Genomic DNA, 17,891 nt, shown 5'->3' with positions numbered 1-17,891 from the left:
CCGGCCAACCAGTCTCTCTTCTGCCTTCCTCTGCTTTGTTTTCATTGTACAACTATTAGATGGACAACCAAAACTAAACACAGACTTTTTTTTTTTTTACATAAAAACCGTGAAATGTCGTTATGACTTTATGCACAACGAGTGTATTATTTTCCGACAAAGTTTCTAAATAGAGATTAACATACACGATTGAAAAGGAACACCTGATATCCCACTTCGTGTTCATCAAACCTCTGGTGAGGCTTTGTCGGCCCACTGAGTTAGTTTCATAGGTTAGTTTACACACATGGGCAGCTAACTCATGAGCTAACTCTTATGCTTGTCATCAAATGGTAGGATAAAAACATCGGGATTTGATCTTTTGAGGCGTTCGACTTCATCATGTTGAAATCTAAAACCTTTGTGAGGAAGACCCGGTCGGGTGGGGTGATGAAGATAGTGCGCGAGCATTATCTGAGAGATGATATTTGGTGCGGAAGCGAAGTTTGCACTGAATGCAAACAGGAGTCCACGGTGTTGCAGAGAGACGCATGTATTGAGAGCAACTTGTGCTCTTATCCACATTATGTGATCCCTGACACGAATGTGGTGCTGCATCAGGTAATACACGTCTCCTCCTTCCCCTGGATATCTGATTTCATTTGTGTGCTTAAACAAAAAAGGGCCTTTTGACATGTCATTTTCCATACAGACTTGTAGCCCCAGTTTTTGCTTCATACTATCTCATGCATTATAAGATACTGCAAAAACGGGTGCTGACTTGATTTATTTATGAATGAATAGCACATCTTTAGGTTATTGTAAGGGTAATATAGTTTCCTTTTCACACAGCAGTATAATCTTCGTTGTGTCTTTACATGCCTGTAATATCAGTATGTTTACCAATTGCAGTGGAGACCATACTGTACATTTAGGTGATGGTGATTCCTTGATTCTAGTCCATTATAACTTCCCTTTTTTTTTTATTCACACACATACAACCGTTGCACCTGATTCTAAACAGCTCTGATTCTCTTTCACCTTATGTTTATAATTTCTGTGTCCTGCAGATTGACGTGTTGGAAGACCCTGTGATTCGTAATGTGATAATCCTTCAGACTGTGCTGCAGGAGGTTCGCCACCGCAGTGCACCGGTCTATAAACGCCTGAAGGACATGATACATGAGAAAGAGAAATTCTTCTATGCTTTTACCAACGAACACCACCGGTACAAAGACACCACTGACCTTTATACTGCATCACAACATCTTAATTGCACTCCCCTCTTTCAAACCTACCATTTATTTAAATTTTATTTTTTATTGTTGTAGCTGTTTTTATACAGTTGTTGCTATTTCTGCTTCTGTCATTGATTTTATTGTACTCAAGTGCCTTTGAGTACATTTTTTAAAGACTTATACAAATAAAATATATTATTATTATTATTAGTAGTAGTAGTAGTAGTAGTAGTAGTAGTAATATGTTATAAGTAATCAATGATACACTAACAATGTACATTGGCCAGTTGCTCATGAAGTTTCTACTCCTATTCCTATAGACATTTCTCATTTCTGTTTTGTCACCCTTAAATTTATCCTCCTTATAATTTCTATTTTTCCAGAGAGACATTTATTGAACGTGAACCGGGGGAAAGCGCCAATGACCGTAACGACCGTGCAATCCGTGTGGCGGCAAAATGGTACAGCCAGCACCTGAAGACGTCTGAGTCCGACGCAGACGGACTCAAGGTGGTCCTCCTTACCAATGATCAAGGGAACAAGCAAAAGGCAGAGGAGAGCGGCCTGCTGGTGTACAAATGTAGGCGGTATTTCTTAAGAGAAAGAATATATTAAAGGGCCCAGTAGCAATTTGTTTCAAATGCTCTGCATGGCAAGAATACAGCTCCCAAAAAACATTGTTGTAAAATTCTACCACAACTTGCAGACAGGATTAACAGTCATTCTGATTGAAGCACCATCCATGTTTTAGCAAGTAGAAGTCACCTAAAGCCTCCTCACTATTTTCTGTTGTGTTTTGGATACTACCATGCTTTCAAACAGCATCAGCTGTATTTACCACTTTGTCACAAGCATTTTTTCATATACGTTCTAGGTGAGGAGTACATCAAGAGTCTGATAGGGAACCCTGAGCTTGTGGATCGTCTGGCTTTGTCCAATGATGACAAGGTAAACAATTTGTACTATTTTAAATATAGAAATAAAAGCTATTTCCGTATATATAATTTGTATCTGTATCTCCTGTTTATGCCGCTGCCTTTTCTTTGTTGTTCTCCTTCCATTGATCTCTTTTTCTTTCCTCTCTCAGCATGACATCACTAGCAGTAAGGTGTTATTCCCAGAGCACCTCCCTCTGTCCAAGATCCAAGCAGGAATTAAGAGTGGCGCTTTCGTCCAGGGCACCTTTAGGGCCAGCAGGGACAACTATCTGGAGGCCACAGTCTTTGTCCAGGGAGATGGGGAAGAAAGCACAGAGGTGTGTGTGTGTGTGTGTGTGTGTGTGTGTGTGTGTGTGTGTGTGTGTGTGTGTGTGTGTGTGTGTGTGTGTGTGTGTGTGTGTGTGTGTGTGTGTGTGTGTGTGTGTGTGTGTGTGTGTGTGTGTGTGTGTGTGTGTGTGTGTGTGTACGCATGCGTGCATTAGTCTGTGAATGTACAAAGTTTGTCTGAACGATTATCCAGAATCTAGAAATGTAAGACTCTTAGTAGACCTCAGCTGGGTTGGGGTGCGAATTTGTCATGTTGAGTTTCCAGTGAAAGGCCTTACTACAAGGTTAAATGACTGTCAAATATAGTTAAGTGCATGCAAATGTTAAAAGCTCTGTACTGTCCCTTCGGCTTGCTTTCAGATTCTCATCCAGGGTCTTCAGAATCTCAACAGAGCAGTTTACCAGGATGTGGTTGCCGTGCAGCTGTTGCCACAGAATCAGTGGGTGGCGCCCTCATCAGTCGTGCTGCAGGATGAAGGGGCAGCAAAGGATGATGAGGAGGAGAAAGAGGAGGAGGACGAGGAGAAAGCGGTGAATTTGTGTTCAACTGAAAGGAAATGTTGTTAGACTGGCTGAGGAGGTGTATGCTGTTTCTCATAGTCTTCTAGTCGGAATGAAATTCATTAGGGTTTTTACGTGTGTGTGTGAGTGAGTGTGTGAGTGAATGAATGAGTGAGTGAGGTATCTGGGTGCTGTGCTACACAAAAAGAGACTTGCAATTGATAGCAACACCAATTTGGCCTTTGTAGCTTCAGTATCTTAATGGCCTCTGTCTTCCTGTGTGTCTGAGCAGTTGAGGATATCAGCAGCTGAAGCAGCCAGGAAGCCCACAGGCAAAGTAGTGGGAATCATCAAAAGGAACTGGAGGCCATTTTGTGGCATGCTCAATATCTCCCAAATTAAAGAGGTAAGTCTAGACTGTTCTATAATATTACATGTTATACACAGTTTATTTTACCTTGGCTTGAAAATTTGAAGCTGTCCTCAAAATTGGTATGCATGCTTTACTTAAATGAATACATCTCTGTATACTTCACAAACTCTCTAGCACTTCCTTGTCCCTCAGCATTGACCATCTCTTTGCTCTTCTTTTTTGTACAGTCAACCCGCCATCTTTTCACCCCGGCAGACCGCCGTATCCCACGCATTCGCATTGAAACGCGTCAGGCATCCACACTGGCAGGCCAGAGGATCATGGTGGCCATCGATGGCTGGCCCAAACACTCCAGATATCCAAATGTGAGTTGGAACCTCATCAGACTGTCAAATCTTTGGAACTTAGATATCCTACATCTCCACTTGCCAAAGTTTGACACGATTGAATTGTCTATGTTTTCTACATATGAAGCCACACTTCTCTAGCACGAAACGTAATAACATGCGCAAAAAAACACAGAGTCTGTCCATGGAGATAAATCTTTTCTTCTTTGTTAGGGTCACTTTGTGCGCAGTCTGGGAAATGCAGGGGAGAAGGACACGGAGCAGGAGGTGCTGCTGCTGGAGCATGACGTCCCCCACCAGGACTTTTCTCAGGCTGTGCTCAGTTTCCTTCCCAAGATGCCGTGGACCATCACACCAGAGGTAATGACCGCTTTTTCTTGAGCTACACTGAGCAGTATTCTAGTAACAGTTTTGTTGATCATTTATCAATCGGTCTCTCCCCCTATGATTTGAAAGCACATATGTATAGGTAGGGCTGGGTACCGAATTCAATACTTTTTAGGCACCGACCGAATTGCCTCTAACGTATAGAGAATCGAAAAATGCCTCGTCATTTAATCTCATCAGCGGCAGAGAGCCAATAAGCATGGAGCATGCTTCTACCACGATCTAGGAATGTTTGTGTTTGGCTGTCTAATGTTACACGTCGTAGAGACATGCAGGAAAAACTCTACGTTTAAATGTTGTAGGAGCTGAAAAATAAAGAAAAATATGTGTGCCGTAATGTGTAACGTCATTTCTTTTTGTTTTATAAAATTGGTACCGAAAAGGTATTGTTTAGGAATCGGTATCAAAGTCACTGTATCTGTACGGAAACGATACCCGTGTGTGTGTGTGTGTGTGTGTGTGTGTGTGTGTGTGTGTGTGTGTGTGTGTGTGTGTTTGTGTTTGTGTTTGTGTTTGTGGCTCTGGCTGTTTGTGTGGCTGTTTGTTTGTGTGTTTGTTTGTGGACCAGGACATGGCGAGGAGAGAGGACCTGAGGAATCTGACAGTGTGCAGTGTGGATCCACCGGGATGTACAGACATTGATGATGCCCTACACTGTAGAGAGCTGGACAGTGGAAACCTTGAGGTACACATGCTGGACACTTACATTATAACGTACAGAAATATTTGCGTTTTATATTTCATATGAGCCCACGGTGTTTAATTTGTTTTCTGTAGGTGGGCGTCCACATCGCTGATGTCAGTCACTTCATCAGACCTGGCAACGCTATGGACAGAGAGGCTGCGAACCGTGGCACCACTGTCTACTTGTGTGGCAAAGTAAGGAAAAGCGCACGCACACTCACACATGCATCTGAGTGTTTTCACATCAGAATTTGAAAATCCCTATCACCATTAAATTTCACAGCACATTTTATAGTTGGAAGATGTTGTTTACTAGCCTGGATGCCAGCCGAACTTAGCCCCGCCCACAATATTCGAGGTCGGGAACATTCTGACTAGAATCTGAGTATGACCACGTCAGGCTAGTTGTTTACAGCTTGTGTCTACAATGTAGTAGATCATTTAACACCTTTGCCATGTTTTCAGCTATTTGTTCACCATTATGGGCCAGATTGCAGCTTAATTACACTTGCGTCTCTTTTCACGATTCCATTCATCTTTTTAGCTCTGAATATATGCCCTCTGGAGGTGCCAAACACACTTGGTGACAGCATTGAATGTTTATAAAATGTATTTATGAATCCAGTCCAGGTTTTTGGGAAGGAATATTTGGGATGTACGGAAATCTTGGATATTGCGACTAACTAATACGCTTTCCTTGACCACTATAGTCGATTTTAGAATTCTGTTGATCCGTAAAACTCCAAAAAACTAACATCATTTTAATGATGTGTCCATCAGAGGATAGATATGGTTCCTGAGCTGCTCAGCTCCAATCTTTGTTCTCTACGCTCCAATGTGGAAAGGTGAGGACAAAAGATACATACACACACTTACATAACAATCAATAACATCAATGCTCTTTCTTTTAAAAAGATATTTCTGTAAATAAATAGATCATAGTTGTTGTTTTTTTGCCATTGCAGCTAATTGATTTTAACTGAATGTAGTTGAAATTTTTGTATATATATATATATATATATATATATATATATATATATATATATATATATATATATATAATTTTTTTTTTTAACCAGGCTGGCCTTCTCATGTATCTGGGAGATGAACCACAAGGCTGAAATTCTTAAGACCCGGTTCACAAAAAGTGTCATTAACTCCAAGGTATGGTACCAACGCACCATGTACCATGACAGAAAATATACTCAATGTTTTTGAAGTGATGTGTGAATCAAATGCACTGCAAGTGATACTGCTACCACCTGCTTTCATTATCTATTTGTAAGACACAAAATTACAGGGTCAAGATATATTTCAAGCATGTTTTTTTTATGTTTCCTTGTTTTACAGGCATCTTTGACCTACGCTGAGGCCCAAATGAGGATTGATGACACCACCAAGAATGATGATATCACCAAGAGCCTGCGAGGTCTCAACAAACTTGCCAAAATCCTCAAGAGGCAGAGGATAGAGAAAGGGTAAGCACTTGGAGTTAGGTATAGTAGAGGCAGAAGAATATATTTCCAAAATGTAGAATGGTACATTCTAATGGTATGGGCAGAAAATGCTAATGGTTTGATTTTTCTTTTGGTCTATACATGGCTCATTTGCCTCCAAAATCAGGAACTTTGGAATTTAGTTACCGCTATATATTGAAGCTGGCTGTATTGAACATGAATTGTGTTTTTGTGTTGCATTTGATATCCTTTAGGGCGCTGACGCTGTCATCCTTAGAGGTCCGTTTCCACATAGACAGTGAAACCCACGACCCCATTGACCTCCAGACAAAAGAACTCATGTAGGTAACTTCAAAAAGAAGCATTCTGCAGAATCCTTTTTTAAACCCTTTTCTCCACAAAAGCTCTTTTTTTATTTTTTGTTTTTATGCTTTTTTCAGTGTTACAGGCAGTGTGTTTTGGACAGATGTAAATAAATCCATATCTTGGTTTTTAGGGAGACAAACTCCATGGTAGAGGAGTTCATGTTGCTGGCCAACATTTCAGTTGCCCAGAAGATTTACGACGAATTTCCAGACTGTGCCATGCTGAGGAAACATCCAGCACCACCACCATCGAATTACGACATCCTGCTCAAGGCTGCAAAGTCCAAGGTGAGCGGAGACTGTCATGCAGAAAATGCGCTCTGGTTTTCAAGTTATATGCTTGCTTCTTGAGCTGCTTTAATCAGTTTACCTGGTTATGAATTGAGGATGTCCCATTAATTGGCAATAGCTTTAAATAGCCAAAATGTGGTGGGCTTGTGAGATGGCTAGGGTGACAGCGTTTGAAAAGATGTCACACAAACGCTTCGCCAGATCGGGTGTCTACACTGGAAAATGGGGACGATACGTGAGCTTTCTGGAGGGCTCCTAAGAAGCTTTGTGCTGGGGAGAGACGTGTATGATTTATGGTGTTGTCATTTATGCATATGTTTATATGGTTTGTAGTGTCTATTTTTTGTTATTATTTCGTTGTATGGTCTTAAATATTGTAGTGACTGTTTCATCTTTTCTTAATTGTTGTCTGGGCGGTGATGATGGGGGGGGGGGTTATTTTCATGTTGCAAATTGTATGTTTTGTGTTAAAAATTATTTAAAAAATTGTTAATCACAAAAACTATCCAAAATGTGAGCTTAATCCCATTCAAACCTGTTTCCAAACCCTTGAATCACTGCCCACATCTCTGTTCAATGACTTAAACAGAAGTGAATGAAAATCGCAGTGTGGTCTGCTTATCAGGCTATATTTAAGGGGGAACTTCTACTTTATGCTTTTTAACAATCTGTTTTGGCAAATGTCAGAAGTCAAGGTTGCTGCAAACAGACAAGTTGCTTTACAGCTGGGCAGTACAGATTTGTTTTCGTGGCCTCCATAAATAAAAACAACCACGCTCATGATTTCTACTATGAATACATTTGAAGGTGTCAACACATTTCCCTTTCTCCCCAGGATGTTGAGATCCACACAGATACGGCCAAGGCACTGGCTGACTCCCTTGACGTGGCCAGAGTGGATGGCTTCCCGTACTTCAACACGCTCCTGCGCATCTTGGCCACTCGCTGCATGATGCAGGCTGTCTATTTTTGTTCTGGCATGGACAGTGATTTTCACCACTACGGCCTTGCTTCACCCATTTATACACACTTCACGTCACCTATTAGGAGGTATAAAAACAGATATTCTACACAGCTTGACTAAATATGTTGGGTCAGGCCTTTTTATAATGTGCACAATTGAGAAAATTGTCATCCATATTCTTCCCTTTTTCTCTCCATCTAAACCTTTACCTCCTCCCCCTCCACCCTGTTCATCTGCACAGGTACGCAGATATTATAGTACACCGCCTGCTGGCAGTGGCCATAGCAGCAGACAGCACCTACCCAGATTTGATGGACAAACAAAAGCAGTCAGCTCTCGCCAACAACCTCAACTACAGACATAAAATGTCTCAGTATGCACAGAGAGCATCTGTGGCCTTCCACACACAGGTAAACGCACATGGACACACTAGGTTGATTTCACATAAAAAAAACACTTTCCTGAACCATCATGATGAAGAATCAGCAAAATGTCCTTTTTTAAACCCATGAACACTTGGTTTGAGTAAAGGAGAATCAAACCGACCCCACGCTATAAGACTTAATTCACTGCACATTCATGCTTTTAATGCACATGATCTCCTTCCAGTTGTTCTTCAAGAGCCGAGGCATACTGAACGAAGAGGGATTTGTTCTGTTTGTGAGGAAGAACGCAATCATCGTACTCATCCCAAAGTTTGGCCTGGAGGGAACGGTGTTCTTTGACGCCAAAGACAAGGCGGGCCCAAAACTTGTTTTTGATGAAGAGGTATAAACACAAGTTTTTAGTTTTTATAGCTGGTTAGATCAACACTGATAACCTAAAACCATCAGAGGATGCTGTGCTTAAAAGATCTCTTCTGTGTGTTTAGGGTCCCACTCTGAACGTAGAGCAGCACACCTTCCGTATATTTGACAAGGTGAAGGTCACCATCAGCCTGGACGCCTCCAATATTCAGCACCAGAAGATCCGCATGTCTCTGATCGACCCTGTGGTAAGGGCTGACCAAACTGAACATGGGTTTCACTATCAAACCACCAGTGGTACACAATAATGGCTACCTACATCTCTAATGTTAGTTCAAGAGAGGTTTCCTCTCAACCAGCAGTATTTAGGTTTGATTAAGAAAGTCCTAATAGAAGAATTTGTTCAATTTACTCAAAACTACCAGTTACTTGTCTTTATTTCAGATCCCTGGTGTGAGTGTTCCAGCCCCAGATGTTGAACCACAGGCCAAGAAACTGAAACTGGACCGCTGACACAGGAAGCAGCACAGCAATTCCCCTGAACCACCAGCTGTTCCTTCAGATAAAGAAGTCGTGAAAGTCTATGAAAGAACCAGTTTGGACACAATTACCTGTTTTATTTTGAGCATTATTTTGCCCATTTTAATAAATCTAGCACCACTCCGCTCTTTTTATATATGAAACACGTGTTGGTACATAGCAGAGGACAGCGATCACAAATGCAGTGAAACTTGTCAACAATGTATTAGGTAATTCAATTATTAAAGTGTTTCCTTTTATTTATTTGTTTCTGTGTGTTGTGTTAGCATGAATCTTGATCTGTGAAAGTACTTTTGCAAAACATAGCTTATAAAAATGAAGTCAAAATACATAGAATACATTGTAGAAACACCCAACTCAAATAAATGTCTTCACAAGCCAGCCAAAGAATTCAAGTTAATTTAATGTGACAGCGATCCAGCCCATGCTTTTAAGTATATAAAATAAAAATGGCTCAATCTGCTTTTAATTCACTAGTGGCATCATTGATTGTGTCTTATTCAGGAATATATTAATATTCAACAAACCATCCACAAGTAACCTGAATTTTAACAATTGTTATTCATTCAAAGAACAAAAAGCTATCATATAAAAAAAAAATACATCATGATACACTGTTTTATAAAAAGATAAATACAGTACAAATGTGATGTCATCTGAAAGTCAGGATCTATCAGGTCGATCATGTCGGCACCAAATAAAATTGAAAAGCATCAATACAGCATCAAAGGAGGTTATTGTGCAAGTTTGATACAGAATTGACTTTTTCTCTAACCACTTGTGAAACCCCTCAGCTCATACTGCATTCAACAGTTAACCCAATTCACCCTAACCAAATTAATGCAACATAAATGCTTCAAAACATAGTGTAAATGTTGTATTTGATTGCAAAATAATCATCTTTAAGCTTCCACTGGAAGAGGCGTCCCTTTAAATGCATCTATCAGATGGCTCAGTGGTGAGGATAAAATGCCTGGAAAACAATAAACTTCATTTTAGTAAAATTAAAAAGTAACTAAAATACACTTAGAACTCCTTGCAGCATGAACAACATTGTTAGTGAAGTCTGTAAGGTAATTCCAGTAGTGTATTTTAAACAAGTGCTGATACTGCATTAGATCTAAAAGGCGCAAAATCACGTATCCAAAAGCCTGCGTTTGTGTGTTAAGGGTTAACTTACCTTTACTTTAGTGTGCCGAGTGAGTTGGAAAGCTTCTTCTGCCAGGTTTGAACTTAAGGACTCTTTGCCGTGACAGTCTGAGCTGAGGCCATCTATAAGACTGGCGGCGCCTGCTGAGGTAGTGTTGTACCCACTGTCCACCTGAACATACACAAACAAAGCAATCAGTTACAAATATTCAAAAAGACAAACAAGAAATGATTCATACTTGAGTTAGTTAAACATACAGTGAAATAAGAAAAGAACAAAGCAGCTCTTAGTTCTCTGAATGAAATGGATCAAACAAACCTGCATGCTGGAATCACAGCGTATGCTGCTTCCCTCTGCCAGTAGCGATAAAAACATACGAGAGCTTTCTGTTGCTGACACATTGCCCATACGAGAGCTGGTCAGCTGTCCCGAAAGCCCTTCACCTTCCTCCTCTTCTTCTTCTTCTTCTTCTTCCTCCAACCTTCCTTCTATCTCTGTCTCCTTGCCTTCCTCCATTTTCACAGGTTCCATAGGATCCAGGGTAACTCTCTCATTGTCAGTGAGGTGAGCGCCGCGGGCCAGGGGTGAAGATGGATCTAGCTCCATAGGGGGGAGAGAAGAGGACGAAGAGGGGGATGAGAAGGGGAGTTGGTCCTCAGCCTCCGGATTGTCTTGGAACTTAGGGTTGAGGATTGGGGAGATGAGGGGAGGGGAGGCCCAGCAGCGGACTCTGGGCCGGAGCTTGGGTCTGGCATTGTAATGGGGCTCATTGTGGCAATGGAGCTGGCGTGGGGAGCAGCTACGAATGGGAGAGCAACCCTCGACAAATGGACTCTCATTGAAGGGACTGACATTCATGTCCACGGGAACACCATGTGGAGTCAAATTGCTCAGCTGCTTCCTCTCAGCTAAAGAAAAAACAGACTCAAATTCAGTTTATATCTTTATGTAATAAAAACCTATCTTAAAAATACTGAAATCTTGTTTTGGATATTACACATTTTGCTATGAGTTACAAAACAAATACCTACCTGAGCATATGGGTGTGCGTGCTGTATGTGCAACAATAGGAGAAATTGTGGGGGAGGCCAGACCAGCAGGAGATGACCGATCAGGAAGCAGAGGACTGGTGATGCTGCCGAGGCTGCAGTCCCGGAAGCAGCCATGTCGGATGGGACTGGACGAGAACTGACCCTATAGTTAAAATAATGCAAATACATTTTATTTTTTTTAACAGTGTCAGAGTCAATTCAACTCAAATAAACAGTTTGGGGGGGGTAAAATTGACATACCAAGAGTATGTCAAAATTATCAACCCATACACGTCTCCACTCACCGTAGAGGGAGTTGGAGCCAACGCACCACAGGTCAAAGGGGAGGAAAAGATAGACAATATAGCGTCTCCCTCTGCAACCTGTCCTAAAGCTCCTTCTCCTCGGTTTAGAGAAAGCCTCTCATTCCTGGCATGGCTTCTCTCTGGGCTTGGTGGGCTGGAGCTGTCAGAGCTGCTGTAAGTGCCCTGGCCATCAAGGAAGAGCTTCCGTCTTAAGGAGGAGGAACTGAGACTCTCCTGCACAGCATCACATGCTTCCTCGTAGTGGTAATAATCCCCTGAGGATAGGGAAGAAACAGACAGAAACAATGATGATGACTTGATGGTAAAATACTGATTTGATTGTGCAGGCTTTTATTAGAGGCTTACCTAGTACTTTCTCCAAATCAAAAGCCAAAGGTAACGAAAGAGTTGTCTGACAAGCAACTGTAAAAGAAACATAATAAAGACAGATACAAAAACAAGTTAGTAGATAGAGCAGGAAAGAAGAAGAGATGGGGCACTGTTTATAGAAAGTTAAGTCAAACAATCTCAAAGACACAAACCTGAGATTTTTTCTGGCTCCTCTACAATCATTGCAGACTTAGAACCTACAAGTGCAAAGACACAATACAGTAACATGAACATGAAATGCTTATATAATGTACAAAACCAAAATAATACACCAAAATCATGGCAGAATGTCACAAAGTTATATAAACAATAAGATAAACATACTTTTCATATACATCTGAGGGCCTTTACGGGTGTCTGGTGCTGCCCAGGGCGAGGGCACGATGGCTCCTTTGGTGAAAAACTTTATTGGGAGACAGATAAATGGCTTAATTACAAAATAAATCAATAAAACCATCAATATATTAACTTCTCTATCAATAAACAATTATGATTAGGTTTTATTAGAGTCACACACCTGCTCAATAGCATTCTGACGCTTTTCCTCAATGTCAGAATCCATCCTAGATGTTTGGTAGAAAAATATGTGTTACTTAAACTTAGGTATATTGTTTGAGATTGCCAGATAAACACGGTGAAGGGCCTTTTGCCATAAGTGGCAATAAAAAAGTATTAATTGGAGTGCTGTCCTAATTGCCTTTATATATCACTTAAAACGTCCTGCCTTCTTTAACATGCTCTTTGCATTTCATGTCAGGATGGGCTATACGTGTTTTTTACCCCCCATTAAGCAATTTCGTTGATGTCATAATGTCATTCTTATAACCTACATATAGGTTACTCTACTACTACTACTGTGACTACTGTGTTTCAGTACATACCTTGTCTGGCTGAGGTAAAAAGACTGTCGCTGGATCTCCTCTGGGTCTATGTGCGCTGGGAGAAGACAGGCCATTTCGTCAATAGACCAGTTAAACTTGGGTGGAGTCTGAGGGAGAGACAGATGAGGAATTAAATAAAAAATATCAGCGAATATCAGCAAAGCAAAACGTGTTGACATAATGCAACATGTAGATATTTGCAGGTAGAGATATGACACATAGTTGTAGGTGTAAAAGTTTTAAGGGGTGTTTAAACGTACCGCTTTACAAGGCTTGGACTTGAAGACAGATGGGCTTGGCACCAGGGGTTCCCGAAGGTGGTGGTAGTCATTGGGACTTTCAAAGGGGTTTCTTATTGACGGCCTGCCTGGAGTCTCTGGAGTGATCTGTAGCTCAACATGGTCCCCCATTTTAGCTGAAATATTCTAGTCAGCATAAAGGAAAAGGGCTTTTCAGACATAAAATTGACATGGCATTATCCACTCGAGTGCATTTCATTTAGTCATTTTTTCTAAGTTTGGTACGTTAACGTTAGCTAGCTACGGTAACGTTACGTTCCCTGTTTCTATAGCGTTAAGTAACGTTAGCCTTAACGTTACATTCTGCCCTCTTTCTTAACACACCACTTTACTTAAAAGAAGAAAGGCACATTTAAATATTAGCTAGCTATATAACGTTCTGCCGTTGGTACTTACAGCTGTTAATGAGCCCGTACTTTGAACATACAGCTAAAACAATCCTCATTGAATCGGCAAACAATCAGCAGCGAGAGGGTTCAAACGTTTATTTCAATTTCGCCATAAGACCCGTTGGCCAATAGAATCTTTGCAGGAAGTTCTAGGGAACCAATCAAGGATGCAAGTCGTCACTTCCTCCTCCGGTTTCGTGTGCGTTAGCTAGCTTAGCAGGCAAGGTAGCTAATAAGTTGCTAATAGTGTCCCTTTATGATTGTGCGTGTGATATTTTTGGAGATTGTATCTAAAATGAAAACCAAACGTTTAATGTCTGGCTGAACTGTTAAAAAGATATCGTATCGCGTCAGAGACCCCTTCAAGTGAAATTTGTTAGCCACATGCTAGGAAGCGTTGGCTAATTATATTCAGTTTACATCATGGCAAGTGCAGCAAATACAAACCTAAACGCAGTCCGGGAGACTATGGACGGTAAATGTATAGTTAATGAACATGCAGCATGTATGTATTTGTAAAATAACATCAAGTTTAGTTGCAAATAAACTGGGTTTTTTTACTACTAACCCCGCTTGTTTGTAATTGTGTTAAACTTAATAACAAATTGCAAAGGACCTGTCTTGTCACTAGATAATGATTCTAACTGTAACTATTTTAACTTCAACTTCTTCCTCCCAACAGTGTTGCTGGAGATCTCCAGGTTGCTGAACACAGGTATGGACATGGAGTCTCTGTCCATATGTGTGAGACTGTGTGAGCAGGGCATCAACCCAGAAGCTTTGTCTGCAGTCATCAAAGAACTGCGTAAAGCTTCTGAAACCCTCAAGGTACTGAAACAGGCTCCCAAAGAGCTAACTTTTTCATATTGTATTGAAGAATTATGTTTGTGGAGTAGGGTAAATCCAGTTTACCAACATTCGTAACTGCTGATCAATTATTTATGTTGAAGAAATCAACCAGTGAAATTACCAGACCAAATCATATTGATCAGCTAATCAATTATTCAACCAATAGTTTCAGCACTTCTTCAGATGTTCGTTTGATATCAATACAACAGCTTACATATGCACTGAAAACTAGTATAGTGTCAGACAGTTGAGATGACTGCAGCTCATAGATTCTGATATTGCAACCTAGATCTTCTGAAATGGAAAACTGTTAACAAAGCCATTAGATGTGAGTGTTTCCGGTGACATGGGACAGGGTTGGGTGATATGACAATATAATGAGACAACAAAAAAATGTGTCTGTACATCAGACATTTTGCCATGCCATTATTAGTGATCGATTATCCAAAAAATAGACAATTTCCGACTATTCTATCCATAAACAGATTGATTTTTCCAGAAAAGGTTGGCTTTTTATAACACACAATATACAATGGCACAAACATTGCAGTTGTCGGGCTCCCTCTCCTAAAATGGTATCATTTTTCTCAACTTTTGTTCAGTTTGGACTGTTGAATTTGGCCACCTTTTTCATGTCACCATCTGTCAATGTTTTCCATGAGTATATGCACTTAAAAAAAAAATCTGTTTTCGTGTAATATGGGGCTTAGCATCTTCTGAATGACTAAATCATGAGTGGAATACTTCTGTAACTATTGAGGACAACTGGTAATGGAAAAGTTGTTGTCATCCAGACAAAAGGGAAAGTTGTCATCACAGAGAGTCTAAAAAAATAAGTAAAGTATTCACATATTTCAGAATTGTGTCCTGTGCACATAGCTCGCTCATAAAGCAGGTGTAATTATTATAAGAAAGAACACGGTATAGTGATCTGATCTCATAATTAATCGTGATAATATATAAATAAATAAATATAAAAATTCTTCTTTTCTTTCAGGCTTCTGAAAACTGCACTAACTGAAGTTGCAGGCTGATCACCTCAGTTTGAACTTTAATGGGATCATACCCCGTTCCTGGATCTGTACCTACCGTGGGCTCTCCAACCAATCAGACGTGCATGTGCGTCTTCACTCTGTCCTCAGCGCCTCATCTGTGACTGACTGCTCCTGTCCTGTGCTTTTGGCTTGTGTTTGAGGTTTTGTGTGGAGGTATCAACCTCAGTCCTCTTCCTAAATACAAATCGCAATGGGGCGTGCTCAGCCGTTCGGCCTCGGGTTTGCTTGCAAGTTTCTCCTTTTTGTAAAGTGGAAGTTCATAGTCGATTTATGTTGCACTTTCCATGAGAAAATGTTTTTTATGATGTTTTGAAATATCTCCGTTGATATGAATTGTTTTTAATTTTTTTGTAAGCATAATGCTTATTTTCAGCTTAATCCTTTTGGCATTTCCATTGTCCATGTAACCATCAATGATGGAACAAAGTCTAAATTAAAATGTTACAGTCAACGGCCACAAGGTGGTGTTGTGTCATTGTTATTCTTATCTGAGGCATAGGTATCTAACTGTCCAAGTTTCCTATCTCATAGTTTTCCTGAGAAATTAAATACCTTGATTTTATCAGGTACATTTTAAATCACATTTTCCTTTTTTATTTGCCATGGCTTGCTGTCTTTTTCTATGGGGTCTTGGTCCAATTGCAAAACATAGTAAAGCATTTTTCCCCGAGTGATATAATTCCTAAACTCCAAATAAGACCTGACGTTTTTTGAAGGGTTTAACAAAGGAAATGATCTTTCCGGTCACACTAGGTGAAAGGGACAACAATACAAACACAGACCATGCAGGAGTGATTACATCAACATGTACAAAAGATGTGAATAAGGGTCATTCTTTACAGCAGGACTTCATTTGAACTGTAATCTTACCCCCTTTATGTCTGTACTCTATCTACAAAAAAGTATTTGAGATTTATTGCGAACGTGACAAAAAAACCATCTTTGATCAACCAGAAATGAAGCCCCTACATCATGTGTCTAAGCACACAGAGCATTGTTTTGTTTCTCCACCGTCTGTGAAATAGCTCTATTCATCTTCGAGACGAGGGAAAATGCTGAGAGCACAGAACATTCCTCCACAGGCCAATATACAGGCTAGAAGCGACCTCTCATCTGAAAGGGCTTGAATCAGTAGCTTTTGAGTGTGTGTGTGTGTGTGTGAGAGAGTTGAGGTGTTCATGCAGCGCTGTAGATGTCTACAAATGAGTAGCCCCTAAGCCATCTGACAGTCACGCCTCACCCCTTACAGGCACACCACAGAGAAACCCAGCGAGTGAGCAGGAGAGTGTGTGTGTGTGTGTGTGTAAGCATTTCTGTCTTCTTCTGCTTTGTCTCGCCATCTTGACTGACAGGCTGTGAGTCTAAATCTCTGTACCGCTGCTTTGATCTCTTAACACAGTATCTCTCTGTTCCTCAATACCAGCATCGTGTTAGCCAAGTATGAGAGGCATACAGATACTATGGTGCAGTGGCTCTCCTTGATAGCTCATGAGCCTGAACAACCCCTTGGCCTCCGTGGGGGGTGAGCTGCGGGAGATGTTGATGGAGGGAGACCCACATTGAGAATCCTTTTTCTTTTACAAAGAGTTATGCATGGCTTGATTGGCTACTGTGGGCGTGGGATTCAGGATGCATTGCTCTCTGTTTGATGTGTTTGAAAGGTTTCTCCTGATCCTAGCCAGCTACTTTGATCTCTATAAAACAAAATATTCTCAAATCCCATAGTCCTGACTGAGAGATTAGCGTCCATATATGCATAAACATCTAAGAGGTGTACAACTAGGCCACTGGTCAGGTCAAATGACTGTATAAACTTAAGAGGCAAGCAGGTCCTCACATCTGAACTTCTAAAGGTGTTTATGTTTGTATGTCTGATAATTATCCGGGCTGAGGATTATTTTTCTGATAAATGAGGGCAGTCTCATTTAAAAGTGAAAGATTACAGTTCAGGTGTGCGCAATGGATATTATAAAAAATAATTAGACTGGACTGATTAGAAGTTCTTTATGCATAAGGAAAGATGTTTGTACAAACCTAAATTACAATGTCTCATGAAAACAATTACGGTGAAGAGTAGAAGTAGAGTTTAGCCAAAAGTCAAAGATCTCTATGTGCACAGTTATATTTAGGTTACTAATTACCATTAGCCATAAACAGGTAGGTTTAATGGTCTCCCTGCAGGGGCGTTGTTTGTTATGTCCATTTCATGTTTTATTTCTTATTATATGATAATTTCAGGGCTAGAATTTTAAGTTACAAGACTTTATTTCTGCTGAGTTCTTCTGGTTGGATGATTTCTTTTTTAAAGAACTTTGAGTTGACCTTTTTGCAGCAGATTTTATTTGCAGAAAAGTTATATTCTTGACCGACAAATGTTTCACCCCTGCAACAGTATTTTTGGTGTC

The 17,891-nt window shown here is 40.5% G+C and overlaps 3 protein-coding genes across 4 annotated transcripts; 2 read left to right on the top strand and 1 right to left on the bottom strand.

Moving 5' to 3' along the window:
• The first annotated feature begins 95 nt into the window (after nucleotides 1-95).
• On the top strand, nucleotides 96-9,376 carry dis3 (DIS3 exosome endoribonuclease and 3'-5' exoribonuclease). The gene is made up of 21 exons (XM_039783752.1): nucleotides 96-600; nucleotides 1,050-1,207; nucleotides 1,601-1,797; nucleotides 2,092-2,165; nucleotides 2,305-2,472; nucleotides 2,843-3,013; nucleotides 3,276-3,389; nucleotides 3,584-3,721; nucleotides 3,917-4,063; nucleotides 4,659-4,775; nucleotides 4,868-4,969; nucleotides 5,555-5,619; nucleotides 5,854-5,938; nucleotides 6,125-6,252; nucleotides 6,486-6,572; nucleotides 6,728-6,884; nucleotides 7,723-7,937; nucleotides 8,093-8,261; nucleotides 8,461-8,619; nucleotides 8,723-8,845; nucleotides 9,042-9,376. Exons 1-21 carry the CDS (start codon nucleotides 382-384, stop codon nucleotides 9,108-9,110), a joined length of 2,862 nt encoding a protein of 953 aa, XP_039639686.1. The 5' UTR covers nucleotides 96-381; the 3' UTR covers nucleotides 9,111-9,376.
• A 303-nt stretch (nucleotides 9,377-9,679) lies between these two features.
• bora (bora aurora kinase A activator) lies at nucleotides 9,680-13,710 on the bottom strand. The gene is made up of 12 exons (XM_039783754.1): nucleotides 13,590-13,710; nucleotides 13,155-13,319; nucleotides 12,895-13,001; nucleotides 12,531-12,576; nucleotides 12,338-12,416; nucleotides 12,166-12,210; nucleotides 11,990-12,046; nucleotides 11,624-11,898; nucleotides 11,319-11,481; nucleotides 10,606-11,195; nucleotides 10,318-10,458; nucleotides 9,680-10,110 (listed from the first exon to the last, which is right to left on the bottom strand). Exons 2-12 carry the CDS (start codon nucleotides 13,302-13,304, stop codon nucleotides 10,090-10,092), a joined length of 1,674 nt encoding a protein of 557 aa, XP_039639688.1. The 5' UTR covers nucleotides 13,305-13,319; nucleotides 13,590-13,710; the 3' UTR covers nucleotides 9,680-10,089.
• Nucleotides 13,711-13,764: 54 nt separating this feature from the next.
• mzt1 (mitotic spindle organizing protein 1) lies at nucleotides 13,765-15,946 on the top strand. Of its 2 annotated transcripts, none has more exons than XM_039783756.1 (3): nucleotides 13,765-14,087; nucleotides 14,265-14,410; nucleotides 15,429-15,946. In XM_039783756.1, exons 1-3 carry the CDS (start codon nucleotides 14,006-14,008, stop codon nucleotides 15,450-15,452), a joined length of 252 nt encoding a protein of 83 aa, XP_039639690.1. In that variant the 5' UTR covers nucleotides 13,765-14,005; the 3' UTR covers nucleotides 15,453-15,946. The 2 variants fall into 2 exon arrangements, with proteins under 2 accessions (XP_039639690.1, XP_039639691.1); XM_039783757.1 differs by having other exon boundaries at nucleotides 13,774-14,057.
• Nucleotides 15,947-17,891: the final 1,945 nt, after the last annotated feature.

Source organism: Perca fluviatilis, chromosome 19, assembly GCF_010015445.1.
Source record: "Perca fluviatilis chromosome 19, GENO_Pfluv_1.0, whole genome shotgun sequence".
NCBI lineage: Eukaryota > Metazoa > Chordata > Actinopteri > Perciformes > Percidae > Perca > Perca fluviatilis.
The sequence above is the reverse complement of the archived record's forward strand: the minus strand, read 5'-3'. Positions and strand labels throughout refer to the sequence as shown.